This window comes from Sciurus carolinensis, chromosome 2 (genome assembly GCF_902686445.1).
Source record: "Sciurus carolinensis chromosome 2, mSciCar1.2, whole genome shotgun sequence".
Taxonomy (NCBI): Eukaryota; Metazoa; Chordata; class Mammalia; order Rodentia; family Sciuridae; genus Sciurus; species Sciurus carolinensis.
The window spans coordinates 157,351,701-157,375,824 of record NC_062214.1 but is presented as its reverse complement, the minus strand read 5'-3'; the positions used below and the strand labels follow the sequence as shown (position 1 = coordinate 157,375,824).

Genomic DNA, 24,124 nt, shown 5'->3' with positions numbered 1-24,124 from the left:
AACTTTGACATGAATTAAGTTCTGAGGATCATGAGATTACTTTTTTCTTGGTCACTTGAAGTCCAACTTGACAATGAATTGCTCTGAAAACAGAACGTGACAACTAATTGTAGAAACAGGTAGAGAGTAAAGAATATGACTAATGGTTTCTGAAGAAATCAAGAAAATTTAAATAAGAAAATGAGACAAATTTAAAGAAAATATGCTATCATATAAGACTAAGAGTAAATGATACTCTACCCACAGAAAGGTTTTTCAGTTTTTACATAAATTTATTCATTAACAGATTTTTAATTTAGTAAAACAAGGAAAGAACAATATTATATCTACATTTATCTTCAGAAATTGGCTGAAGACATCAAACAACTGCAAAACACTGTGTTCATCTTCTAAAGGTATCCTACCCATCTTTTTTTTTTTTAATATGCCTATAGACATCCTAAGCAAAATGTTTTTGTGGCAGATTAACAAACTTACTTAAAAATTAACTCTAGAACAGGGATTAATAGAATTATGCAGATTCTTCATTAGTCAATGGGATAGTTCTGATTAAGAACAGGTTACTATTTAAGCAATTTTCCTGTATCTCCACTGGCTGATTTTTCAAGAGATTTATAGTTGTTTCTAACTGGGTCACTGATATTCTGTATCAGCACAATATACTGGGAGATTAGTACTTAGTTTTTTTTTTTTTTTTTTTTTTTTGTATTGGGGATTGAACCCAAGGACATTCTACCATTGAGCTATATCACCATTCCTTTTTATTTTGAAACAGGGTCTCTTCAGATTGCCAAGAGGCCTCAAACTCATGATCCTCCTGCCTTAGTCCTCCAAGTTGTTGGGATTACAGGTGAGCCCCACCAACCCTGGCTTAGTACTTAGGTTTGAAAGAGCAAATAGTTATCTTGCATGCCAGCTACAAACCATTGGAATGGTTGCTTATAAAACTCTGCACTAAGATGCCTGAGCTCATACCCAGAAAAACTCACAGTAGAAATAGGGCTGTATTGATTAGCAATGTCTGCTACAGGGGCAGGAAGGAACATATATGGCATACTAACCCAGGATGAGTCTAAAATAAGTCAGAGTGAATTACAAATTCTCTGTATTCTGAATCACAGTGACAGAAAATGAAAGGGTAACAAATACAGGAGGTATTAGACTGTATAATATTATATAACAGTAATACACACTATACATACAATATATAATTATATATTAATGCTACAATATAGAACTTATGGAATATATAATAATGTTATATATGACATAACATTATTATGTTATGATATTCTTTCAAACTACTCAGATTAAAAACATTAAATATGAATATTTTATAATTAAAATCATTCAGAGATTTTTTTTCACTCACAGGTTATATGAATACACAATGAAAATAAAAATCTATGATTTCATTTATGCTATGTTACTATTGTATAAATTCCATTTAAATATGAAAAGAAAATCACGGTAATAATGATCCATATGTTACTGGAGCAGGGGCTTTAGAATTCCAGATGTAATAATCAGAAGATACTAGTTTCCGGTCTAAAAAAGGAAAAAAAAAAGGTAAAACTATTTTATCTTAGCAAAAAATCAATAGGAGAGCAAAGTCATGATTTTTTGAAATTGTGCAGTGCAGTCATTTCATGGCAATCCTTTGAAATATTCATTTTACTTTTACTTTATCAAGGCTTTATTATAAAACTTTTGCCACTTAAAAAAATCTGAGCTCTTTAAATCTTTGAACAATTCATTTTTGAGCTTATATGAAATCTCTTTTATTGATGCCAAATCTGTAAATTTTTTCCTCACATTTCTCCTAAATACAATTTCTTGTGAATCATTACTTTAACTGTAAAAATACTTAAATTTTTTTTCTTTTGTTGGTTTCCCTTCTGTAATTTCTTTACCATTGTCCTGATTCTGGTCACATTATTCTTTATTTATTCAAAATGTCAAAGATGTAAATCAACATTCAACTTTCTAGCTACAAGATAAAGAAGTGGCTTTGCTGAGTTTTCATTATAGTTCTGATCAAAAGTAAATGTTTTGTTTTAATAGCTTTGCAACTTTAGTCAAATGACAATCTCTTTGAACTACACTTTTCTGATATGTAGAATTGAGATGGTAATGCTTCTTTGGATTTAGACTCAGGTAAATTATTATTTTGTATATGTATATCACTAAATATACAATTCAGCCCTTTCTACCTTTCTTCTTCATGTCCTTCTTCATAACGCAAAGAATAGTAAATATATTAACTTGTCCTTTACTTGTTTCATTTACTTTAAATGTTTGAGAACCTAGCAACACTGAGAGGCAACAGAGCATGCTGTTAAGTGAATAGGCTCCAGAGACAGAATGACTACCTGAGTTTGATCCTCAGTTCTGCATTATTACTAACTACCTGACCCTCTGTTCCATCAGTGTCCTTATCTGTAAAATGGAGCTAACTTTTATATAGGATGCTATGAGGAGTAATGAGTTAGTACACATAAAATAGAAACTATGTTGAGTACCTAGTAAACAATAAACAGCTATTACTGAAATCAGCATTATTACTACTACACTATTTTCAGAATGAAGCTGTAATTGTGAATATAGATTTTATTGCCAAGATGATGGCTAAATAAAGGCTTCACATGGTAGCACAAACTGGCAGTCATTGTCTGAAATAAACAGAGGATGGAAATAAAGACTAGTTATAATTGATCCATTTAAAATGAGCTCTTTCAATATTTTGCATTAAGAAACAGGTATATTACCGAAATTTATTCTGCATTATGCTCTCTGAAAATTACATTAATACTAATAAAAAAACTTAAAATATTCTAGTTACTAAAAGACAATAAATTTCTCATAAATATCTTAAAACACTGGTCTGTTTGTATTTAGACAAAGCCACTGGTTGTCCAATATTATGCTTTCATAAAAACAAAAATGCACTTTGAGTACTCTTTCATGAATTCACTTACAAAGTAAAAACAACAAAACTGAGGAGAAAAGGAGGGTCAGCTTAGGGAGGTGAGAAATGTCAGCTTTTTCTGGTTTCACTACATAGAATATATTTCTTAAATTCACAAGAAATTGCTTAGAATTCCATAGTTCTAAATTCTCTAATTCTTTTGAAGTATTCAATATGGAGTCTTGCTCTATACTTTCTATTTTTAGGGACCCTAATCCTTAGTTTAAGAAATATTTATTTAAATATAGAAATAATTTTATAAATTAATATCATTCTTATTTAAATATATACATATTATAGCTTTATTCTCCTCAATCTATAAGGCAAAAAGTTTCTCCTTAACTTTATCTAACTATACTTCATTCTAGCTACTTTTCTATGTCAGCTATATGAATTTGATCTGAAAGAAATCTGAATTCATTTATAAATTGCTTTTTGTTTAGCTGTTTTTATATAAAGTATATATGTATGTATGTATGTATTTATATATATATATATATATATTTTTTTACAACCCATAAACTCATTGAAACAGGAAATCATCTTTACAGCTTGCCTACTGGTAGACTAGAGAAGGTGTGAAATGATGTTTATTGATTATAATATTTAATAAAATTATTTAAATTTTAAAATAATAATTATATTTACCACGTACTGAATCTATACTATAAGTTAAGTGCTTGATCAATATAATCTTACTTAAACCTCATAAAAATCCTAAGGTAATAATACTATTATTTCCACTTTAAAGATGAGGAAACTAAAACTTCAGGAAGTTCAATGAAGCAACACAGCCAGTAAAATATCCCATACTTGAATCCTTATTTGTTGAACACCAAAGCCCTTGTGGACCACCTCTGAATAAGAGTTTATTATAACCAGAACAAAGCAAAACCAATTTTATACTAAAGTCCATCTCATCTTAATCCTTGCTCATCCTGATCCTATTTTAAATAGGAGAAGGCTGAGGGCCATACAAAATTCACAGTGTTATGCTGGGGTAGATAAGGTTAGGATTTTTACAAATTGAGATAATTCTCCAAATTCTAAATCCTGTTATATTTTAATTTTACCTTAGGTAATAACAACATACGATCATTTAAATCTCATTAAGTTTGTTTGAATCTGTACAACTTACGTGCACTTATTTTTGGTTTTCCTGATGCGAAAACTTGAACTGAATGTTGATCCGCATAACATCCAGTAAGTGTGTAATCTAAGATGCTAAAATGAAGCTAGGAAGAGAAATGTACTAAGTTGATGTGATTAGTTGGTAAAAATGATGGTCACATTTTTTCTCTTGACATAATTTAGAAAATTCATCTCACACAGCTTACAAAATAAAAACCATAAATTAAACTTCGATTATGAGTATACATTTGTACAAATATGTACACACATACTCTTTTTCCTTTGCACTAGGGCCATTTCTTTAAAGACTTCCATTATGAAGTGCTTAACACAAACCAGGCACTTCACCAATATGGACTCTAATCCATATGGTATCATTTCAAATAAGGGAACTGAGGTTCAGAGATAGAAGTAATTAATATCCCAGTATGTAAGCAGCAGAACTGGCATCTAACCTCAGACTTGGCTGACTACAAAAGTAGGTGCTCCTTCTGCTATGCTGTCTGGTATACTATATACTCTCTTTTATCCCAAGGGCTATGCGATTGCAAAATATTTTAGATCATAATTCTTTTATAGGCAAGAATATATATACCTTTTAGAGAAGTAAGAATCTAATTAAAACAAACAGTTTATCTGGTGTTTGGGGAGAATGGGTTATTCTACTTAATTTTCTAAGAAACTGAAATTTAACTTTTACAGAACTGAGCTTAGAAATTATCCCTTCCCTCACCTAGAAAGCTTTTAAAAAATGTAATCAATAGTTACTAATTTCATTGATAATGTGGGGTTATCACTGTAAATGACAATTATTATACTGTTCTGTAATACAGTGAGGCAGTAGCTTCTCTGAAGACATGATGCCTGAGTCACAATCACATTCATAGGAAATGGTCTATATCTGGCAGAGTTCCAGTCTTCTTTTGTTGTGGTTCTCTTCATCTCTGCTGATAAATGCTCCTGATTTTGAAATACCATGTTAACTTTTCCATGCTTTTTATTTATTTATTTTGTCAGTGCTGGGGATCAAATCCAGTATCTCATGTGTGCTAGGCAAGAGCTCTACCACTGAAATTACATCCCCACTCTTATGTTAATTTTTTCCCTTTCTTCCCTGCAAATCTTTCCCATTTTGCAAATTTTTTCTTTAATTGCTAAACTAACTGATCACATGCATAGATGTTATTTCTAAATCTTAACAAATTATTCCTGTTGCAACTCAAATAATTTTTGATAGTAAGGGGCTTGTGCTTGCTTGCTTGATGTAATTCGGATGCTGGAAGTTATGTATGACAAGGTTGACTTCCACATAACTGAGATAACATAAAACACATTCAGTTCATTGACTTAACACAAATGTCTGATGCTTTTGATGAAAGGAAACTGGTTAAGTGATGGAAATGAATAGAAAAATCATAATACCCACCTCTGAAGAATATGCAATGTGGTAACTCCCCACATTTTTTTTCTGAAAAATTAGAACTTTTAATAATAACTTTGAAACAATGTTAGTAGACACAGTTGAAGCCACCATGGGGAAAAAAACAAATTATTGCCAATTATTTTTGACTTTATCACCAATTCCCCAATTTGCCTTTATGGATAGGTTTCAATCTCCCTTTGACAGTGTTCTAATTTCTTGTTACCTTTTTGATCACCCCTTTAATTTTCCTCAATAGTCTTCCTGAATCTTTCCCATTTTTCTTACTATTTCCAAACTTACTCATTTCTACTGCTTCAACTATTTCTCCTTATATGCTGCTGATCTCTTCCTTGAGATATCAAGTTTTATCTTTTGGGCTACTCCAAAAATGCTGCTGATATAACACTAGCTTGGCATGACTTAGTGCCTTTCATTTGGTGTATTAATATAGCTATAAAATATTTTTGATGTCTTTAGTTTTTTGTCACTCATTTCCTTCACATCCATAGCAGATTAATATTCACAAAATATCATTTTTTGAAGACCCCTCTCCTATTCAAAAAATTACATCTCCAAAGTAATAAAAGATTCAAACCTTCTATATTCCAAATCTAAAGAATGCATCCAGTCTTACACAGTATGACACTTCTCAGCACTCAATCCTAAGTGTCTTATTTATTCTTCACTCCTTTATGTCATTCTTTTAAACTAAAATAAATATAGTCAATCTTCGAGCCTTCTCATTCATGCTTATCTAGGCCTCAAAGTTTGCTTTAATTCCATCTTCCCTTGTCCTCCTTGGCCAGAAGTGCTCACTCTTTCCTTCAAACACTAAAAGCAGTTGATGTACACTACTGAAAATCCATACAGAGTAAGGACTATATTTTACATTTTTCATAAATAAATTTTCAATTTGACAATTAAATGCTGGGTAGGTTAAGTTGGGGTGTTTAGTTATATTTAATGATCTCAGTTAAGTTAGGGTGTTTAAGAGTATTTAATGATCTCTCTTAAAATTTATATTAACTAAAATAGAAAAATGACTAGTACTAATCAAAAGGAATCAAATGAGACTCTAAAAAAAAGTACTTAGGTAGTCAAAAAACACAGAATAAAAACAATTTGCTGTGAAATATTATAAATCAACTAGGTAAATGCAATTTACAAACAAAGGAAGAAGTTCTAATGTAGTGAGTCATACAAATGCTTACCTTCACATATGCTGTATCTCCAATACAAATCTGGTCAAATGGCTGCTTGTCATGGCTCTTGGCTCCAAAAGTTACAGTTCCAGAAAGACTAATTTCCATTGATTTGGGGAACTTCTGGCCTAAAAACATAAATAATCTAAAAAAAGTAGAACCTATAGCAAATAAAAGGAAAAAAAAATCAATAAAATCTTGCTCACCAATAATCCAGATCAGTAAGCTTTTCTCTCGAAATACTTCAAGTTGGCCAAAACTAACTTTGTATTCCAATTGTGTAATTGGACCTCTTTAACAAGAGAAAACAGAAAAAAAGGATCACAAATGGAACAGCTTTAAATCAAATCTTATTACTGTTACTTAAAACAAGGACAGCAAAAAGGTAGCTATGTATTCAAATTTGTAGACCAGAACAGAATAATGACTAGCTCAGAAAATACTAGAAACTACATAAACATTTATGATATACATTTCATTGCTATTGACTTGTATGTAGAGTACAGTAAAATTGCTAGAAATAAAGTCAGTAGTAAATAATCTTCAAGGAGGTTAATTGGTTTATAATTTACTAGCAAGTTTAACCACAAAAGTAAAGAAACATTTAAAGGTAAATAGATTATTTTTATGATTATGTTTTGGTTCAGAATCAGCATTCATTTGAGTAACATAAAATTATTTAGTTCTTGAAAAAATAAGGTAAAAAGCAAACACAGTGGGAATCTACTAGGGAAGGCAGACATCATGTTATTTACTCCTACCTATTGTAAAAAGGTATATGAGCTTCACAGAATTCAAAATTATTTTTCACACTTTCATGAAGTTTTAAATTAACTTTTATTTTTAGTTGTACTTCTTCTTCTTTCATTTGATAAAAACCCAAAATTGGTGGGACAGGGACCTGAAAGCAAACATAAATTTTTATAAAAATCTCAGGTTAATGGGTCTAAAATATTAATGGCGATGGGGGAGCAGTTCTTATGTATATTATACACATTATGTCAGTGTGCATATATACACACACACATGCAAACATAATTGTTATATACAGATTTGTCTTTAATATCTAGTGAGCTACTCCATGTTGCTTTGACAATAGCAATAATGGGTCTATATTCATTATAAGGATAGAGATTCTTCTACCTCTTTCTATTCCCAGTAATAAGAAAAGATGCCTTACAATGGTGTACAATATATTCTTCCTCTTCTTGCTCTTCCATATTCTCCTCTTCCAAATTCTTTGACGTGGAGCACAGGACATGTACTAGACATACTGGTAATTGCTTCCCTGACCACAGTTCCTGATGCTCCATCTGTATTCTGTGGCTGCATTCCTGCCACTTTCTTCAACTCAGGAGTAACTCAGAAGTAGCTTACTTGATTGGTCACAATAACTGACTAAAGGGGAAATAATTTGTAGCCTGGGGCAAGCCAATCATTTCTATTAGCACTTCTGAAGTAAGATACAGAGACTCTGCTTATATAGTGTGGATCTTAGAGCTGTAAGATCATGTGCAAGCATAGAAAGCCAGATGAAAGAGGAGACGGAAGCAGAGATAAGACAACGAGAACCTTTGGCTTAAAGTGATTTTAATTTTTCATATCCTATATGGTCTGGGTCTACCTCTTTTTCTTGAATGACAATGAAGACTGCCTATTGCCTCCTTAAAATAACTTCCTACCTAAGGTGGCTTAAATAGGGTCTACTACTATACTGACTGATAACTAAGGTAACAAATGGCATATTATAGTAGAAAACAGGTTGGACTTGGGTTCAAAGTCAAGTTCTGCCATTTATCAGTTATATAAAAGTTACATAAACCTTTTGTAAGTCATTTAACCTCTCCTCATGTATAAAATTCAGCTAATGATATTTACCTTAAGGTTTGTTTAAAAAATTAGAGAAAATATGTGCAAAAATGCTGAGGACAATGTCTGACACACAGTTAACAACCAACAAATACTTATTAATAATATACAGTGGGGTAAAGAGGTACAAGCCAACCCCAGCTCCTGGGGAGGTTGAGGCATGAGGATCACAAGTTCAGGATCAGCCTGAGAAACACGGCAAGACCCTGTTTCAAAATAAAATAAAAGGGGCTGAGGTTGTAGCTCAGGGTAGAGTGCTCACATGTAAAGGCCTGGGTTCAATTCCCAGTAAACTCCTACTCCCAATTATGTATGTGGAACTAAGACTACCTGGGATTAGTGTTATGTCTTCTTCATGATTAAAAACATGACTAAATCATATCAAGATCTATTCTGTGAGTAAGGACTTCCTATTAGGAATAAAAAAAAATTGTCCTTCAACAAATGAATGGATAAAGAAAATGTGGTATGAATACATAACAGAATATTACTCAGCCTTAAAGAAAAATGAAATTATAGCATTTGCAGGTAAATGGATGAATTTGGAGAATATCACGCTAAGCAAAGTAAGCCAATCCCAAAAAAACAAAAGCCAAAATGTTTCCTCTGATATGTGGATGCTAACTCACAATAAGTGGGGTGGGGAACACTAGGGAAGAATAAAGGTACTTTGGATTAGTAGAATGAATTGGACATTATTACCCTATGTGCATATATATGACTACATGACTAGTGCAATTCCACATCACGTATGACCAGAAGAATGAGAAGTTATAATCCATTTATGTAAGAAGTGTCAAAATGTGTTCCAGTATAATATATAACGAGTTAGAGCAAATAAAAACAAAATTAAAAAAAATTTCTCTCTTTCCGCCATCTTTTCGTGCCGCCATAATGGTGCGCATGAATGTCCTGGCTGATGCTCTCAAGAGCATCAACAATGCCGAAAAGAGAGGCAAATGCCAGGTCCTTATTAGGCCGTGCTCCAAAGTCATCGTCCGGTTTCTAACTGTGATGATGAAGCATGGTTACATTGGCGAATTTGAAATCACTGATGATCACAGAGCTGGGAAAATTGTTGTCAACCTCACAGGCAGGTTAAACAAGTGTGGAGTGATCAGCCCCAGATTTGATGTGCAGCTCAAAGACCTAGAAAAATGGCAGAATAATCTGCTCCTGTCCCGTCAGTTTGGTTTCATTGTATTGACAACCTCAGCGGGCATCATGGACCACGAAGAAGCAAGACGAAAACACACAGGAGGAAAAATCCTGGGATTCTTTTTCTAGGGATGTAAAACACACATATAATAAAATGCCTCAATAGAAAAAAAAAAAAAATTTCTGACTTTGCAAACTATTTACTGTTACAGACACCAGAGATTAACAGGTAGCCTATTCAAAGAAATGAATCTTCATCTTCATCTCTCAATTATTGTCCGGTAAATAACTCAAAAAAATTCTTGTTTGGACCAAGTGTACAAAAGATTTGCTTTATCAATAATATTTATAAAGATCAGGAAAATTTCAACTTTTCCAAGACTGTTTACCTGGGAAGTATAGTAGCATAAACTGAATGACTCTAAGGGTGGAGAGAATGGAAATTTATAAGGCCCACTAAATGCAGAATCATCCACTCCATCAATGCTGCTAGAAGTCAGAATGGCAGAATCAAGAGAAGTCACACAAGGATGAACTAGAATATCTTGAAGTGGAGATCCATTGGTGGGGAGGCTCAAGCTGATGGTGACGTTTGGCATGATTCCTTCTAAATCACACTATAATACAAGCAGAAATGGATATTATCAAGATATTGGAGATATACACCTTCAGGTTTCAGGTTTTTCTAAATTTATCAAAGCAAATTGAGTAAGTTCCCCCAACTGAACTCATTTTTCTCTCTAGGGATTATTCTACTTGTTTTCTATTTTCTGATGCTCGTAAGATACTCTAGCCTGGTACCAAGAGAGCCTTCACAGTCCCCTCTGCTTACTACTATACCTCTTAGAAAGGTATGTTAAAAGGCTGGGGATAGAGAACACTTGCTTAACATCTCACACAAGGCCCTGGGGCCTTTCCCAGTATGGGGGAAAAAAGATGTTAAATCTATTCACTACTCTATATTCCTTTTGCAATCATATTTGTTCAGGCCTTCAATGTGTTACATCTCTAAAAGTATATTCACTTGTTTTCCTGTCATCAATCCACCCTCCACAAATGTCAGAGTTATCTTAATGAATCGTAATTTTTATTATGCTGTATCCATGCTCAAAATATTTCATTGTTTGGTCCCTGTCTAAACTCTTTAGTCATTTTCTACCCTGTGAATTCTGTTGTAGATAGAGGATTCTTGCATTTCCCCGAATAATTCATATTGTCTTATACCTTCATGTGTACCATTGCATGTGCTATTCCCTCAAGTTACAATGTTCTTTTCTCACTGTAATCTTTTTTCATATCTAGCTCATTTGATGTTTTGTATGAGGCCTTACATTTGGAGTCATCACCTCTATAGCCTACCTCTGCCATGTAGAGATGCCTAGGACTTTCTTCCATGTGACCTGGGTTAGATTGTCAGTAGGAGGTACTGATGAGACATATAGAAGAAGGGAAAGGAAAGCCATTATTCTTAGGAGGTCATGGAAACCAGATATGACAGCTTCATTGACCTCTCCCTGAACTCCAGATCTTTTCATGAATTCTGCTTTGAGGTAGTAACAGATAGACATGGCAGCTTCTCAGATTTCTCTGTGAACTCTGGTTTTTCTACCTACTCCAGTCTCCAGAATGAAACCGTTACTGTTTCTGGAAGGCTGCAACCAGAGGAAGACTTGTATTGCCCCAGTTCCTCTTATACTTGAGTAAGCTCTAATATATTTCCAGATATCTTATAATGGCTTTTTTGACCCAACCAGTCAAATAAACTTAACCTGTGTATGTATGCATAATTAGGATTTTCCTTGTATCCTAATTCTAATTTGACATTTACCTCTGAAAGGGCTGGATCAAACTGGCCAATTAAGCCAGATTGAGCCTGGCACAGTCACCCACATCTATCATCCCAGTGGCTCTGGAGGCTGAGGCAGGAGGAAGGTGAGTTCAAAGCCAGCCTCAGCAACTTATTGAGGCCCTAAGCAACTTATTGAGACCCTGTCCCAAAATACAAAATAAAAAAGAGTTGGGGATGTAGTTCAGTGGTTAAGTGTACCCGGGTTCAGGAACTCAGCAGGCAAAATGCTTAGCTCCAAATGCACTATCACGTACACAGTCTGCATCATGCATTAATTATCTATTGACTATAGGTATTTTTCTATACCTGTTTTCCTTTTAAAGTTTAAGTTCTTTGAAAACATATATATTTCTATCTCTAGTGCCTACCACATTACTATGGCATAGAAGACACACAAAAATGTTGCTGAGTTTAATTTTTTCTAATTATTGACCCTACTTTACAAAATACTAATATAAAATATTCCTTTTTTAATGTTCTATGTAACAATGTGTGAATTCATTAATGTATCTATATAATGTAAGTACTTAAGAGAGAAAGCAGGCTAATATGAAAGGTACTAGGTATAATGAGTGCCTTATAAAGGTCCGTTGGTGATAATTGTGCGATTATGTCAAATTCATTTGAAAATAGAAATGCCAAATAATCTTACCAAAATGCTTAAAAATATGTTAGTGTTTCATTTTTTTTCCTCCTTCAGTGCTGGAGCTTGAACCCAGGACTTTATGCTTGCTAGGCAAGCACTCTACCATTAAGTTACACACCCAGTCTTACCAGTGTTTCCACATCATCTGCTTCTTTACTCTCTATATGTAAACTAATAAGAATAAAAAGTAGTTTGTGTTTTTTGATGGATATTTATGAAGATAATAAAATAAGCAAATATTCAATTAGTAAGTACTTTAAAATTATATTCAGTTTTTGATTATAAAATTATCCCGTAGCAGTCTAATACCCTTAAAGAGGTCAGAGAAGCAGCATCTTTATAAAAACCTCCAACAAATTATCCACTGTTCAGGTACTTAAAATACCAGATTATCACTCACTTACTATATACAGGATGAGGAAGTCCATTCTAGAAGGGATGGGTGTACTACCGTTTAAATCAGTCTGGCTTGTATAAATGTGAACTTTAGAAATAGGTGTTTTAAAAACAGAAGGCACCTAAGTGCTTGTCTCATTTTAAAAATGGCAAATGAGCACAAAGTTGTGCAAAATAGTGGTTATATATGTACATAAATAGAAAAATAGTGGTAGAGTAAGAACTAGAACATAAGTACACAGGCTTTCAGGGCACCAGGTTTTCTACTAGACTAAGATAAAGTGAGGATAGTTATTTCCATTTATAATGAGCTTCATAATAAAACTCCTTTTAAACACTTCCTTAAACCCCTAAAGTACTTTTAAAAAGTTTGGCTAATAGACCATTAAAAAGTTTGGCTAATAGACCATTTGGCTAATAGAACATTTAATGTGTAAATTAAAATGTACCACCATTCTTTTTTTAAAAAAACAAAGTTCTCTTATCACGATACTCTATTTCAGAACTAAAAATGGGAATTAATCCAAAATTCCCATAAGCAACCAACTGGGGTCAGTTTGTCAATAATTAAGGTACTTAAATATCACATTAATTAGCATTTCATTATAAATTACTTCCTGTTTATTAAACAGGATGATAAAACAAGTGGTGAATTATCCTACTTTCATTATACTAAACTTACAAAAAAAAGATTCTTGACTACTTTAAGATTTATGGATAACAAAATCCATGATTTTAGGACCATTTAAAATAGTTCTTTTTAATAGAATGAATAATGAATGTATTTTGATCTTGATAGAAATATGTTTAACATAGACAAAAGTTTCAGGTCGCTTTTTTTTGGTACTGGGGATTTAACCCAGGGGCATTTTTACTATTGAGTTACATCCCTAGTCTTTTTATTTTTCACATTGAAACAGGGTCTTGCTCACTAAGTTGCTTAGGGCCTCACTGAGTTGCTGAGGATGATCTCAAACTTGCAATCCCTGTCTCAGCCTCCTGAGTCACTTTAATTATTATTAAAAAGAAATACCCAATCTCCCTGTCAGGACTGTTCTAATTCTCTGTTCTTGAAATCTACTTTTATCAATAGGATTTCTACCTTGTCACTTAATATTAAATTTGATATACAAAGTTTATATTCCAAGTGTAGAGAATAAAGGATGGTGGAAAAATAAAGACATCTGAGAAAATTATTAATATATACTGATAAGAGTTTACCAGGAGGATTTTTAATTTTGGTCATTATTCAACATGGTATTAGCCACTTGTTAATTGTATTGATATTTCCTTTCTTTCCCCATCTGCTAACTTTAAACCACTGAATCCTACATTGACCTGTTACTTGTTTAAATAAACGAGCACTTCAAAATGATTTTAGTTATCATGTCAGAGGACTAGTCAATTTTATACCTTAGAGAAAATGGAAAATAGGGTTTATGATTTTAAAATATGTTCACAAATTCTCTCTTTCCAAAATGTGGACCTAATCCTATAGCTCTTATGATTAATGACTTGCTTCTAAACAAATCGAAAGTGCTGGAAAGGATGCCACGTGACCTTCCAGTCTACGGAACAAAAACAATTATCTTCTGATTCAATCTCTCTTTTTCTTTGGATCATTTGAGGGGAGCCAGTCCCCAAGTTTTGAGGACATTTAAGCAGCCTGTTGAAAGGCTCCCATGTAAAGGAACAGAGGCCTTCCTCCAATAACCAGCACTGATTTCCCAGTCATATGACTGAGTCATCTTGCAAGTGCACGTTCCAGGCACAGTCAAGCTTTCAGATGACTTTAGCCCCAACCAAAATCTCAACTCTTATTGCTTGACTTCTAGAGTAGAAGTTCCCAGCTAAGCTGCTCCTGAAGTTCTGACTTCAGGGTCTATGAGGATAATAATGGGACAATTCATTATACACTAATAGGTAACTAAATAACTGTTAAGAAATGCAAAAAGATGACATTATCAAATTTCATAACTCTATCATCTAATAACACCATAAAGATAAAAATCAAAAATATCACTTAACAATGTAAAATACAGGTAGTAAAATTTTACTTTCTCCATGTATGTTAAATGGCATAATAAAACAAATACCTGAGAAAATCTTACCTTGCAAGTGACTGCTCCAACAACTTGCCATGTATCTGCTATATCCTGTTTATCATATTGCATGGATTTTACCTTTTCAGTGATAGAAATAGAAACCTGTGGTTTTCCTTTGTATGTTCCAGCTTTCCAAGCTGGCTGTTTTTGTGGCTGAGATACAGAAGCAAAATTATTATTATCCACTGAATTCTGTAAGTTGGTATCTAATAAAGTACCAAATGGACAAGTCTGTAGAAGCAAGTTAGGTAATTGGCTCAATTTTGTATTCAGTTCAGTGTCATTTTTTTGACTAGAGTAAAGAAAATCCTGTATCCCAAAAAGAAGTTCCAAGCCTTGTGAAATTCCACTGATGCTAATTAATGATGGACGAGGGGAGAGAGTTTGTTCGACTAGTGGAACACTAGCATATACCATGCCATTCTTCAGAAAAGCAACTACTGGCCAGAGTTCTTCATTTCCTATTGAAAGTCCATAGATGGATGTTTTATTGATGTGTGTACAACTATCACGACACTCCATGAAGTCCTTATCATCATCCAGTAATCTAAGTTCAAACAATAGTGCTTTAAGAAAGGGACCATCTTCGGGAATAGGCACATAACTTGCTCCATTGAATACTTTGGCTCTGTTTTCAACAGTTGGATAACGTCTGCATTAGGGAAACAAGAAACATTATAAATGATTCTTTCAAGTAAAATCAAAATGAAGGAACTAAGAAAAAGCCCTAAAACACAAGGTGAACAGGAATAACAATAAATCATAAAATAACAAATACACATACCCATAAAACCCCAAACCCAAAATATACATGGTAAATTCTTATTAGAATAACTGTTTCACACTTGAGGTTATTCCAAATGATAAAGTATCATCTATTATTGAAAATGCTTAGTTATTAATTTTTTTTAGTATTGGGGAGTGAAGTCAGGAGCACTCAACCACTGAGCCACATCCCCAGCCTGATTTTGTATTTTATTTAAAGACAGGATCTCACTGAATTGTTTAGCACCTTGCTTTTGCTGAGGCTGGCTTTGAACTCATGATCCTCCTACCTCAGCCTCCCGAGTCGCTGGGATTACAGTTAATTTTTTAAATAGGTAGAGTACATCAATTATAATTCAAAAATGTGTCAGGTACTCAGATTCTCTCTTGGTATACACTGACTGTATACCTAGATCATTCTAGGCATTCATAGAATTTTTTTTTTTAATTCCGTCTTAGAAGAGTAGGGCTAAAGAAGTGATTCAATTTAACCCTCTGAAATTTTGGATCCACTAGTTAAGAGGATATGATTAAAGAAATGTTCCATTCTACTTAGTCTATAGTGAATAACAGGTACCCTGAGTCTTCTTACCAAACTTCACAAAATATGGAATATTGTTTTACTGATAATGGCCTAACTCTAATGGCCCTGGAAGACACTATGAGGTTTAAAAAAAAAAAAAAAAAATCTAAATATTCCTCTATGGTTTGCATGCTCTGGGTTAAATAGTAGTTAGTAATTTACTGTTTTTTTCCCCTTATTTTAGGAAACAAAAATGCTTTTGTCTCTTACAGAAATCTGGTGATCATATTTTCTTAGTTTAAAAATATTATACTTTTCCCTATTCCTTCTTGTTCCACTTCCAAGCCTAAAATGAAGCTGTTTGTTAGTTACTGACTTCTGAGTAAATCACCTAACTTTCCTAAGCTTGTTTTCTTATTTATAAAATAAATGGGAGGGTTGGGGGATAAACTCAGTGGAAGAGCATATGATAGTGAGAGGCCCTGAGTTCAATCCAGCAACAAAAATTTAAAAAAAGGATGGCAAAACCCAGCAGTTTTTAATCAAGGGTCAAACACATACTTGGATAAGTTTTTCCATTAATAAAATTCTGATGTTTGCTAATAACTTTTAAAATAAAAATAAGGTTACAAAGTTAACCATTTATGAGCGAACCTCACTCATTTAAAAGATGATGCATTTTCTTGACTGAAAAGGGAAAGATTCAGCCAGCATACCATTGGTGATGCATCTTATTCTATGTTTATCTAGAGGACAAAGTTTTTAAGTGTAACAATTTCATGACTGAATGTAAAGATAAGAGGTTAATATGGGATCTTACACATCTTACTATGTGCTCAATCAATATTTTGTTGGATTACTCGACCTGTCATTTCAAATTTATTCTATTTCTAAAATATGAATCAAACCTTAATTGGCCCTAAAACTATGGGTTACAATATCAACCAAAGCTAGACTTAAGCTGATAAAATTACTATGTAGAGAGCAAACTTTTAAACCAGAATTGAAACTAAATTCTGCTGTGGGAAGGTAAGAGAGAGGAAAGATCACTCACCTTATTAAATCTTAAATGACAATTATTATCCTTTGTCATACTGATTGATAATATGTCAGTGCATATCTCTTTAGTCCTAACACTAATCCCAACAGATAACAAATCTGAATAGAAAAATGTTACCAATCCATTCAGTAACAGAGAACTAAGGTGACAGATGAATTATTTGGTCCCAATTTGCAGCTTTCATGGAGTTGTTGAGAAGCTCAACCAAACATATCCGAATTTTTCTTCTAAAATAATATTCTGAGCACAGTGGGAAAACATTCTTTGCATGACTTCTTCAAGGAATGTAGTTTTTTAAGCAGTAAAAACTTTTTCACTTCGGTATTAACATATGCTACAAAGCCACAGACATAAAACCAGTATGGTATTGGTAAAAGAAAGAAAAAACAAACAAACAAACAAAAAAAAACAAAAAAAAAAAACCCCAAAAAAACCCAAAACTGAGACAGACCAATGTTTTTATGGGTGAACATAATAAATATTATTAATAGCCTCATTAATCAACAAATAAAAGATATACTACTTTGACGATGTTAGGAAAATTGGCCCATGATAAGAGAGAAATAAAATGGGATTCCTGCCATCTGTAAAGACATTCTAGAAATGAATTAAACATCTAAATATAAGAGATAAAATTCAGAGGAGATAATGTGGAATGATATCTTTGGGAAATAAGGGTAGAGAAAGACTTCAAAAAATTCCCGAAGAGCTAACTACTTCAAATTGCATTAAAATTAGTGATTTTTTTTTAAACCAAGAACATTAAATTGACAAAGAGAAATTTTAAAATCTATACTATCTAAAAATGACATGAATTAGCATCAAGAATAAATAACAAACTCCTATAAATAAACAGGAAAAAACAGCAATTTTCAAAGGAAAAAAAGGACAGGGGATACGTATGAGACTATTCACAGAATAGGAAATCCAAAGGACTAACCATTACTGCTACACAGAGAAATGCCAATCAATTAGAATAAGTGTCTGGAAAGAACAGACACAGGAAGCCTCACTAACCACTGGCGAATGTATAGATGGGTGCAATTAGCATTTTGAGAAGCTAATTAATTATTTGGAAACGTTTATTAAAAATCAGCATATGTATACACTATGGACCTGTTTGAGGATGTCTACATTAGAATTGTTCTGATGGCTATGAAATGGAGGCAACTTTGTAGATTATCACTAGGGAAAAGAGACCAGTCAAATATGGAGGTAAACCACGGAGTAATACAGAGAAAGCAGAAGCAACGGTCTAGATCTAGGGTCCAACAGAGACACTAAACACATTAAGTTATTTAAACTTATATTAAAACTAAGCAAAATTAACAAGTGAGTTCTTCAGACCAGCCACAGTTCTAAAGCTCAGCACCTACACATGCATGTGGCTATATTAGCCAACACTGATTTAGAACATTTCCCCTTCCCATCAATTGTAGAAAATTTTATTGAATAGTGCTGCTCTAAATGAACACAAAGTAAAGAAAGAGCACTGAGAAATTTGACAAATGCAACAAAGGGAAATCTAACGCACACTTAATTAATTATATAATTTGACAAATACATATAAATAAAAGGATAATATAGAACATGTAAGAGTTACCTGTGAAGTAGAGGAGAAACAGATAATCAAAGGGAATATAAAGTAAAACGAGAGTATCTTGGATGAATCAATGAGGCTGATTAACCATGGACCAAAGAATATTACTAATCTCCTGTGCTCAAGGTTCAACAATAAATGTAAGCCAAGTATCCTGAAGGAAAATGATAAACTCCAACTCCAATGCCCTCAATAACAAAAATTGTTTAGGCTGCAAAGGGAATTTCTCATATCAACATTGCTAATTACTTTACATTTAAAATGACACTCATCTTTATCTGGCTCAATCTCATTTCCATTAGGCTACTTCATTTTAGAGGAAAGAATGAATAAATGGCAGAAAAGAACTGTAAGTGGCCACTGAGAATAAAAGGTGAAATATATTACTTGTCACTCATATTAGTGTACAGTTCTCTTCATAAAACTATCTTGATAAAATAGGGAGAGTTGTAAAAGTGGAACCAGATCACTTACACAACCTAAGAAAAAAGTGAATGCAATTTTTCATACGTCTTTTTCTTCATCAACCGGGAATCAGAAATGTGTCTAGCAAAGATACAAAATGATAAGATGAAAATAAGTCATACTGCTCACCAAGGATTTTTTTATGAGCTAAAATGTCCTTGATTTTATCAATGAGAGTCGAAACACTTAAAACATGTTCCGTGCTCAGTAAGTTTTTTTTTTTTCCCTTCATCATCTCTGTATCTGTCCTAAGCAGATAGTTACTTTTAAGATACAATAAAACTTAAAATAGAAAACGCATGTAATAATCTACCAGGTCACAACTCGATTTTCACAACACTAAGAGGTAGGTAGGGTAAATAAAATATTCACTTAATAGGCACAACAGAGAAGTAACTTGACCAAGGCCATTCGTGGCAGACCTGGGACACAATGCATCACAAAACAAAGCTACATCAATGCATCTTCGATCCATCATTTCTGAGGATTCAGATTTGCATTTACCTGGAGAATCTCACGGTGCCACAAAGCGGAGTTCCTGGTTCGTGGCGTATAAGCCACACTGCCCGCTGGGCCATGGTAAGCCACTAAGGCATCAGCTCATCTCCGAACCAAAGTCGCCACCGAGCAACAGCGTAGACCGGCTTTCTCCGCAGGACTCTTAACGGAAGTCCCGAGACTACACACGAGCTCACCAGAAAGCTGCCTCCTTCAACTGAGGAGAATAAAACCTCTGATTCTATCCTGGTCAAATCACACCACAAAGAGTGCTAAGAATCTTGAGATCTGGCATCTAGAATCTTGAGAAACTTATCCACAGCAAACCCAGTACGGTCTTCCTCTAATTTCCACTTCCGGGATGGTAGCCCGCAAGGATCAAGGTTCCTCACTGGCCGAGCGCCCAGCCTCTCTCCGGTTCGTCAGCCGCTAGCTTCACTCGCCCGCCCCTCCCGATTCCTCTCGGGCGCGCGCAGTTCCACTTCCGGCGTATGAGGCGGTGACAATGGGAGCGGCGCGGGCGGCGCCGGGAGGCAGCTGACAGGCGTCTGCGGCTTTGCTTCATGGCCGTTCTCTCGCCCCGGCTGGGCTCTGTGAGGATTGGGGAAACCCGCAGCGGCTTGGAGCCGGAGCTGGCAAGCCGAGCGGGGACCTGTGCGCGGCGCCGCTGAGGCGCAGCATGTGAAGAGGAGACGGCATCCAGCACGGGGCGAGCCTCTCAGCCGGCCGGGATGGCCACGACGGCCGAGCTGTTCGAGGTGGGTCCCGCGTCTCTTTGGGGAGTGGCAGGCCCGGGGGTGCGGGCCGCGAGGTGGGTGGGCAGAGGAGCGGGCGTTCGCTCGCCGCCTAGGAAAAGCCCGGGGAAGGAAGGTGCGAAAGCCAGGGTGGGGTGGTGGCTCTGGTGGCGGGCGGGCGGGCGGAGCGTGCGGTGGGGGAGGGGAGGCTTGGGGCCGCGGGGGGCCGGTCGGTGACGAGCGCGAGCTGGTTGTCCCAGGAGAGGGTCGGCTTCGACCGCGGGGTCACCAGGGGTGCCTCGGAGGTCCGTGCTGACCGGGGACAGTGTCTGCTCGGGCTGAGTCTTGGGAAGGGTTGACTCAGGACAGCAGCAGAGGAGCCGGCAGCCCCAGCTGGGGCGAGCCTTGTCTTGTCGCGTGGCTCCTCGTGACAGTATTCCAAGGGGACCAGCTGAGACTGGGGGACTCTTGGGGGCTTCTCATTGCGCCATTAGTAATATCCTATGTGCCAGCTTACTCTAACAATTGAAAAACCTGGGAGTATTTTTTAGGACAATAAAGGCCTGCTTAGCCCTAAAACTGAAGGGAAGCAAAACTAAAATGATCAGATGCGTTCGAATCTTAAGAAATTTAAGGGTGTTATGAAAACCACCTAACTGCGAGCTGGAGAATCCTGAACGTGCGCTTGACCGTGCGCATTCCAATGTATTTCCTTGAGTATATTCAGTATCCTAAGCCTGAAAATTTAACTTTTTGAAGTTCAGTGCAAGAAGCTGTGTTGTTTGAAAGAATAGGAAAGCCCCAAATGCATCGTATAAAATATTTCCTTGTATGAAATAAAGTGGAGATATGAGGGAAAAGAAAGGAAAGACCCTTTATTTGGTGTGCTTCTTCTCTATTGAGTTACAGAAGTATAAGTAGAGCACACTGCCATTCACAACTGAGACTTTCTCATCAGTGATAATTGTATCCTAAAACAATTACTGCCTGAATCACTGCCTGAGATTCAGCAGTTTGTGTGGCTTAAAATTTAAATGACACAGTTTTTGTAACAACTGGAACTTTTCATTGTTACTTTTGTTAGTATTACATCTTGGTCTTCAGTCATCCCTTGCATAGGTAATGTTTTTGTTGAGAGGACTAACATGATATTATAATGAACTGTAATAAAACAGCAATTTGTGAGGGAAGCATTATAATTACACATAAGATTTAAGAAATATTAGTTGTGCATTCTCACATTTAATTGTTGGAGGGTACATTACATCAGTTTGTCCAATTACAAATTTGTGCCATCTGTTTCTTAACACTGGAGCAAGGAGACATTCTTGTCAAGAATTTATCATGTACTCTGGGCAAAATACTAGGTAGTTCTATAGTTCCTTGTTTTCTTTTTCATATCTTATAAAATTTTATGGAAATGTTTGAGATCTTTAATTAATGTACTTTGCAACAAACCAGCTGTTAACAAAAATCTGTTACATTGTCATACAGTTTATAAGACACTTTTGAATTAATGAATCATCCTTGATATTCCCAGTTGTGTCTTGGATCATATTTTAAATATATCTTTTTTTTTTTTAAACGTTTGACCACATGAGTCCAATAACTTACTTGAAAATATATTTGATTACTGCCTTTTCCCCCAGGGGGAAGAAAGGGGGTAGTGGTGAAATACATATTTTGCTCTCTAGGGTCTTGCCATTTAGTAAAGTGGTTAAACCAAATTAGGGTTTACCTTATCTTAGTGACTCCAGTTACATGGTAACTGGTAAGATTTAGTGGTGGTGATAGAGTCAGAGTAGTCCTGTGGCCAGAGGGTTCTTAGACCAAACTTAAACATATTTATAGATCTTAACTCAAGTGACTTTTCCCTGGTTATATGTAGCTGTTGCATCATCAAAATCAAAGGCATAATAATAGTTATAATTATTATTAGTTAAGTATAATTAAGAAGTATATTTATCTTTTCCTGGATGGCTATGAGTCTAGCTCTACAATGGACTCTGCTGTTCAGTAAGTTTTATTCCCAAGTGAAAAGTTGACCTCTTAAGCCTTTAGAGGAAGAAGAAAGAAAAAGCCCTGTCACTGCTGCCATTTCCTGCTGTTACTTCCATAGATCTAGGTTGCAGAACAAATCAGGGAGTGTCTTTTTCTCCTGCTTCCCTTTCTTAGTCACAACTCGAGAACTGTGGAAAACAGGGCAGGATGTAGTCAAGGATATTTTGTTTTTATGCATCCTGGTTTTCATGAACTATTAAATAGAATTGTGCTTTTATTTTCCACATTGAAGAAGAGATTATAAATGAAACAAAATTAAACTGTTAACTGTGCTTGTAAAAAAATCTTATTATTGGCCCTATGACTTTTCCTTTTTAAACAAAGACAACATCATACAACAAAATCAGACTGCAGGATATTTCTTCAGTTGGCAGAAATGATTTATTAATAGATGATTCATTATCATTATAATGTATATAATGTATATCCTAGAAGTTGCCCAGAATACCTTCTTAGTTTCAACCCTTGTTGACAGATCTTTCTGAACTTTCTGAACAAGATTCCTCTATGCTTTGGATTAATTATGTATTCTACACATTAAAAATGTCTGGGGTGGTAAATTCTTTTTCTGTTGTTGCATATGTTCTTTTATTGCACTACTGATTATACTTTCTCCCTTCTCATTTGCTAATTTTCTCTCATCTTTCTTCTAGAGTCTTTCCTTGTCTCTGGGCAGGCTACCTTTATGGGAGGGTTCTTTATTAGTAATTATGGTCAATTATTCATTCATTCAACAAAAATTTTTTTTTAGTACCTATTAAGTTCAATACAAAGTATCAAGATTAATGAGGCTGTGTGTATCAAAGACACACAGGATCTAGAAATAATAATTAATTCATGTATTCATTTAGCAAATATTTATTGAGCACTTTAAACTCATCATCTTCAGGAGCTGGAGAAAAAGATGATAAGTAATCCCAGCAACTTGGGAGGCTGAGACAGGAGGATTGCAAGTTTGAGAACAGACTCAGCAATGTAGCAAGGCCCTAAACAACTTAGTGGAATCCTGTCTCAAAATAACAAAAAAAGGGACTGAGATGTAGCTCAATGGTAAAGTGCCTCTGGGTTCAATCCCTGGTGTGAAAAAAAAAAAAAAAAAGTTGAGTTAAAATTATAGTTGGGATAGAGAAATATGTTAATATGGTGCAGTGGAGTCCAGAATATCTTCTTGGGATGATTAGGAAAGCTTTCATATAGTAATGACATTTCAGGGCAGACACAGAAGATGACTCCAGTTTGTAAGTTGAGGTGTGTTTGGGGAATACTGAGAAGAGACAGGATGTATGTATTCATGTTTTAGGAATAGGAAGTGTTGTGGCTGGTGTTTCATAGTAAGATATTGAGATTGAGACCACGGGGGTTTGAGGAAGATTTGAGAAAGCTTTTTGGAGACTATGTTTAAGGGGTCGGACCTGACTTTTTCCCCTTCTTTTCTTCACTGCTAGGGATTGAACCCAGGGGCAATTTACCACTGAACTATATCCCCAACCCTTCCTGCACATTTTATTTTTTATTTTGAAACAGGAATCACCCTAAATTGATGATGCTGGCCTTGAATTTGTAATCTTCCTGTCTCAGCCTCCCAAATTGCTGGGATTACAAGTGTGTGCCACTGTGCCTGGCCTGACATGACCTTTTTTAAGAGGATGTCAGGGGAGGCAGGGAATTTTA

At 35.0% G+C, this 24,124-nt stretch overlaps 3 protein-coding genes across 6 annotated transcripts in view; 2 read left to right on the top strand and 1 right to left on the bottom strand.

Moving 5' to 3' along the window:
• Positions 1–381: 381 nt before the first annotated feature.
• On the bottom strand, positions 382–20,050 carry Ap5m1 (adaptor related protein complex 5 subunit mu 1). 3 transcript variants are annotated; one of them, XM_047536574.1, is made up of 9 exons: positions 19,665–20,050; positions 14,754–15,399; positions 10,141–10,368; positions 7,486–7,625; positions 6,931–7,016; positions 6,734–6,852; positions 5,526–5,567; positions 4,107–4,203; positions 382–1,548 (listed from the first exon to the last, which is right to left on the bottom strand). In XM_047536574.1, exons 1-9 carry the CDS (start codon positions 19,736–19,738, stop codon positions 1,466–1,468), a joined length of 1,515 nt encoding a protein of 504 aa, XP_047392530.1. In that variant the 5' UTR covers positions 19,739–20,050; the 3' UTR covers positions 382–1,465. The 3 variants fall into 3 exon arrangements, with proteins under 3 accessions (XP_047392530.1, XP_047392539.1, XP_047392547.1); XM_047536583.1 differs by lacking the exon at positions 5,526–5,567 and having other exon boundaries at positions 19,665–20,046; XM_047536591.1 differs by lacking the exons at positions 4,107–4,203; positions 5,526–5,567 and having other exon boundaries at positions 19,665–20,047.
• Positions 9,468–9,931, top strand: LOC124972313 (40S ribosomal protein S15a-like). Its single transcript, XM_047536602.1, has one exon. The coding sequence runs from the start codon at positions 9,488–9,490 to the stop codon at positions 9,878–9,880; it is 393 nt and encodes a 130-aa protein (XP_047392558.1). The 5' UTR covers positions 9,468–9,487; the 3' UTR covers positions 9,881–9,931.
• A 94-nt stretch (positions 20,051–20,144) lies between the features above and the next one.
• Positions 20,145–24,124, top strand: part of Exoc5 (exocyst complex component 5) — a 64,602-nt gene continuing 60,622 nt past the window's right edge. For both annotated transcript variants that reach the window (XM_047536565.1, XM_047536557.1), the window contains exon 1: positions 20,145–20,416. Coding sequence is in view for 1 of the 2 variants with exons in the window: in XM_047536557.1 (XP_047392513.1) it covers positions 20,390–20,416 (27 nt within the window). In the remaining variant the exon portion in view is untranslated. The remainder of the gene's footprint in view (positions 20,417–24,124) is intronic.

What these genes read in the sequence shown, in the direction of transcription:
- LOC124972313 (XM_047536602.1), top strand. Translation starts at nt 9,488, where the DNA reads ATGGTGCGCATGAATGTCCTGGCTGATGCTCTCAAGAGCATCAACAAT.
- Ap5m1 (XM_047536574.1), bottom strand. Translation starts at nt 19,738, where the DNA reads ATGGCCCAGCGGGCAGTGTGGCTTATACGCCACGAACCAGGAACTCCG. An exon ending in TATGCTACTATACTTCCCAG is followed by an intron (nt 7,626 to 10,140) that starts GTAAACAGTCTT and finishes GTTTGCTTTCAG; the next exon opens with GTCCCTGTCCCACCAATTTT. An exon ending in CATATACCTTTTTACAATAG is followed by an intron (nt 7,017 to 7,485) that starts GTAGGAGTAAAT and finishes CTCTTGTTAAAG; the next exon opens with AGGTCCAATTACACAATTGG.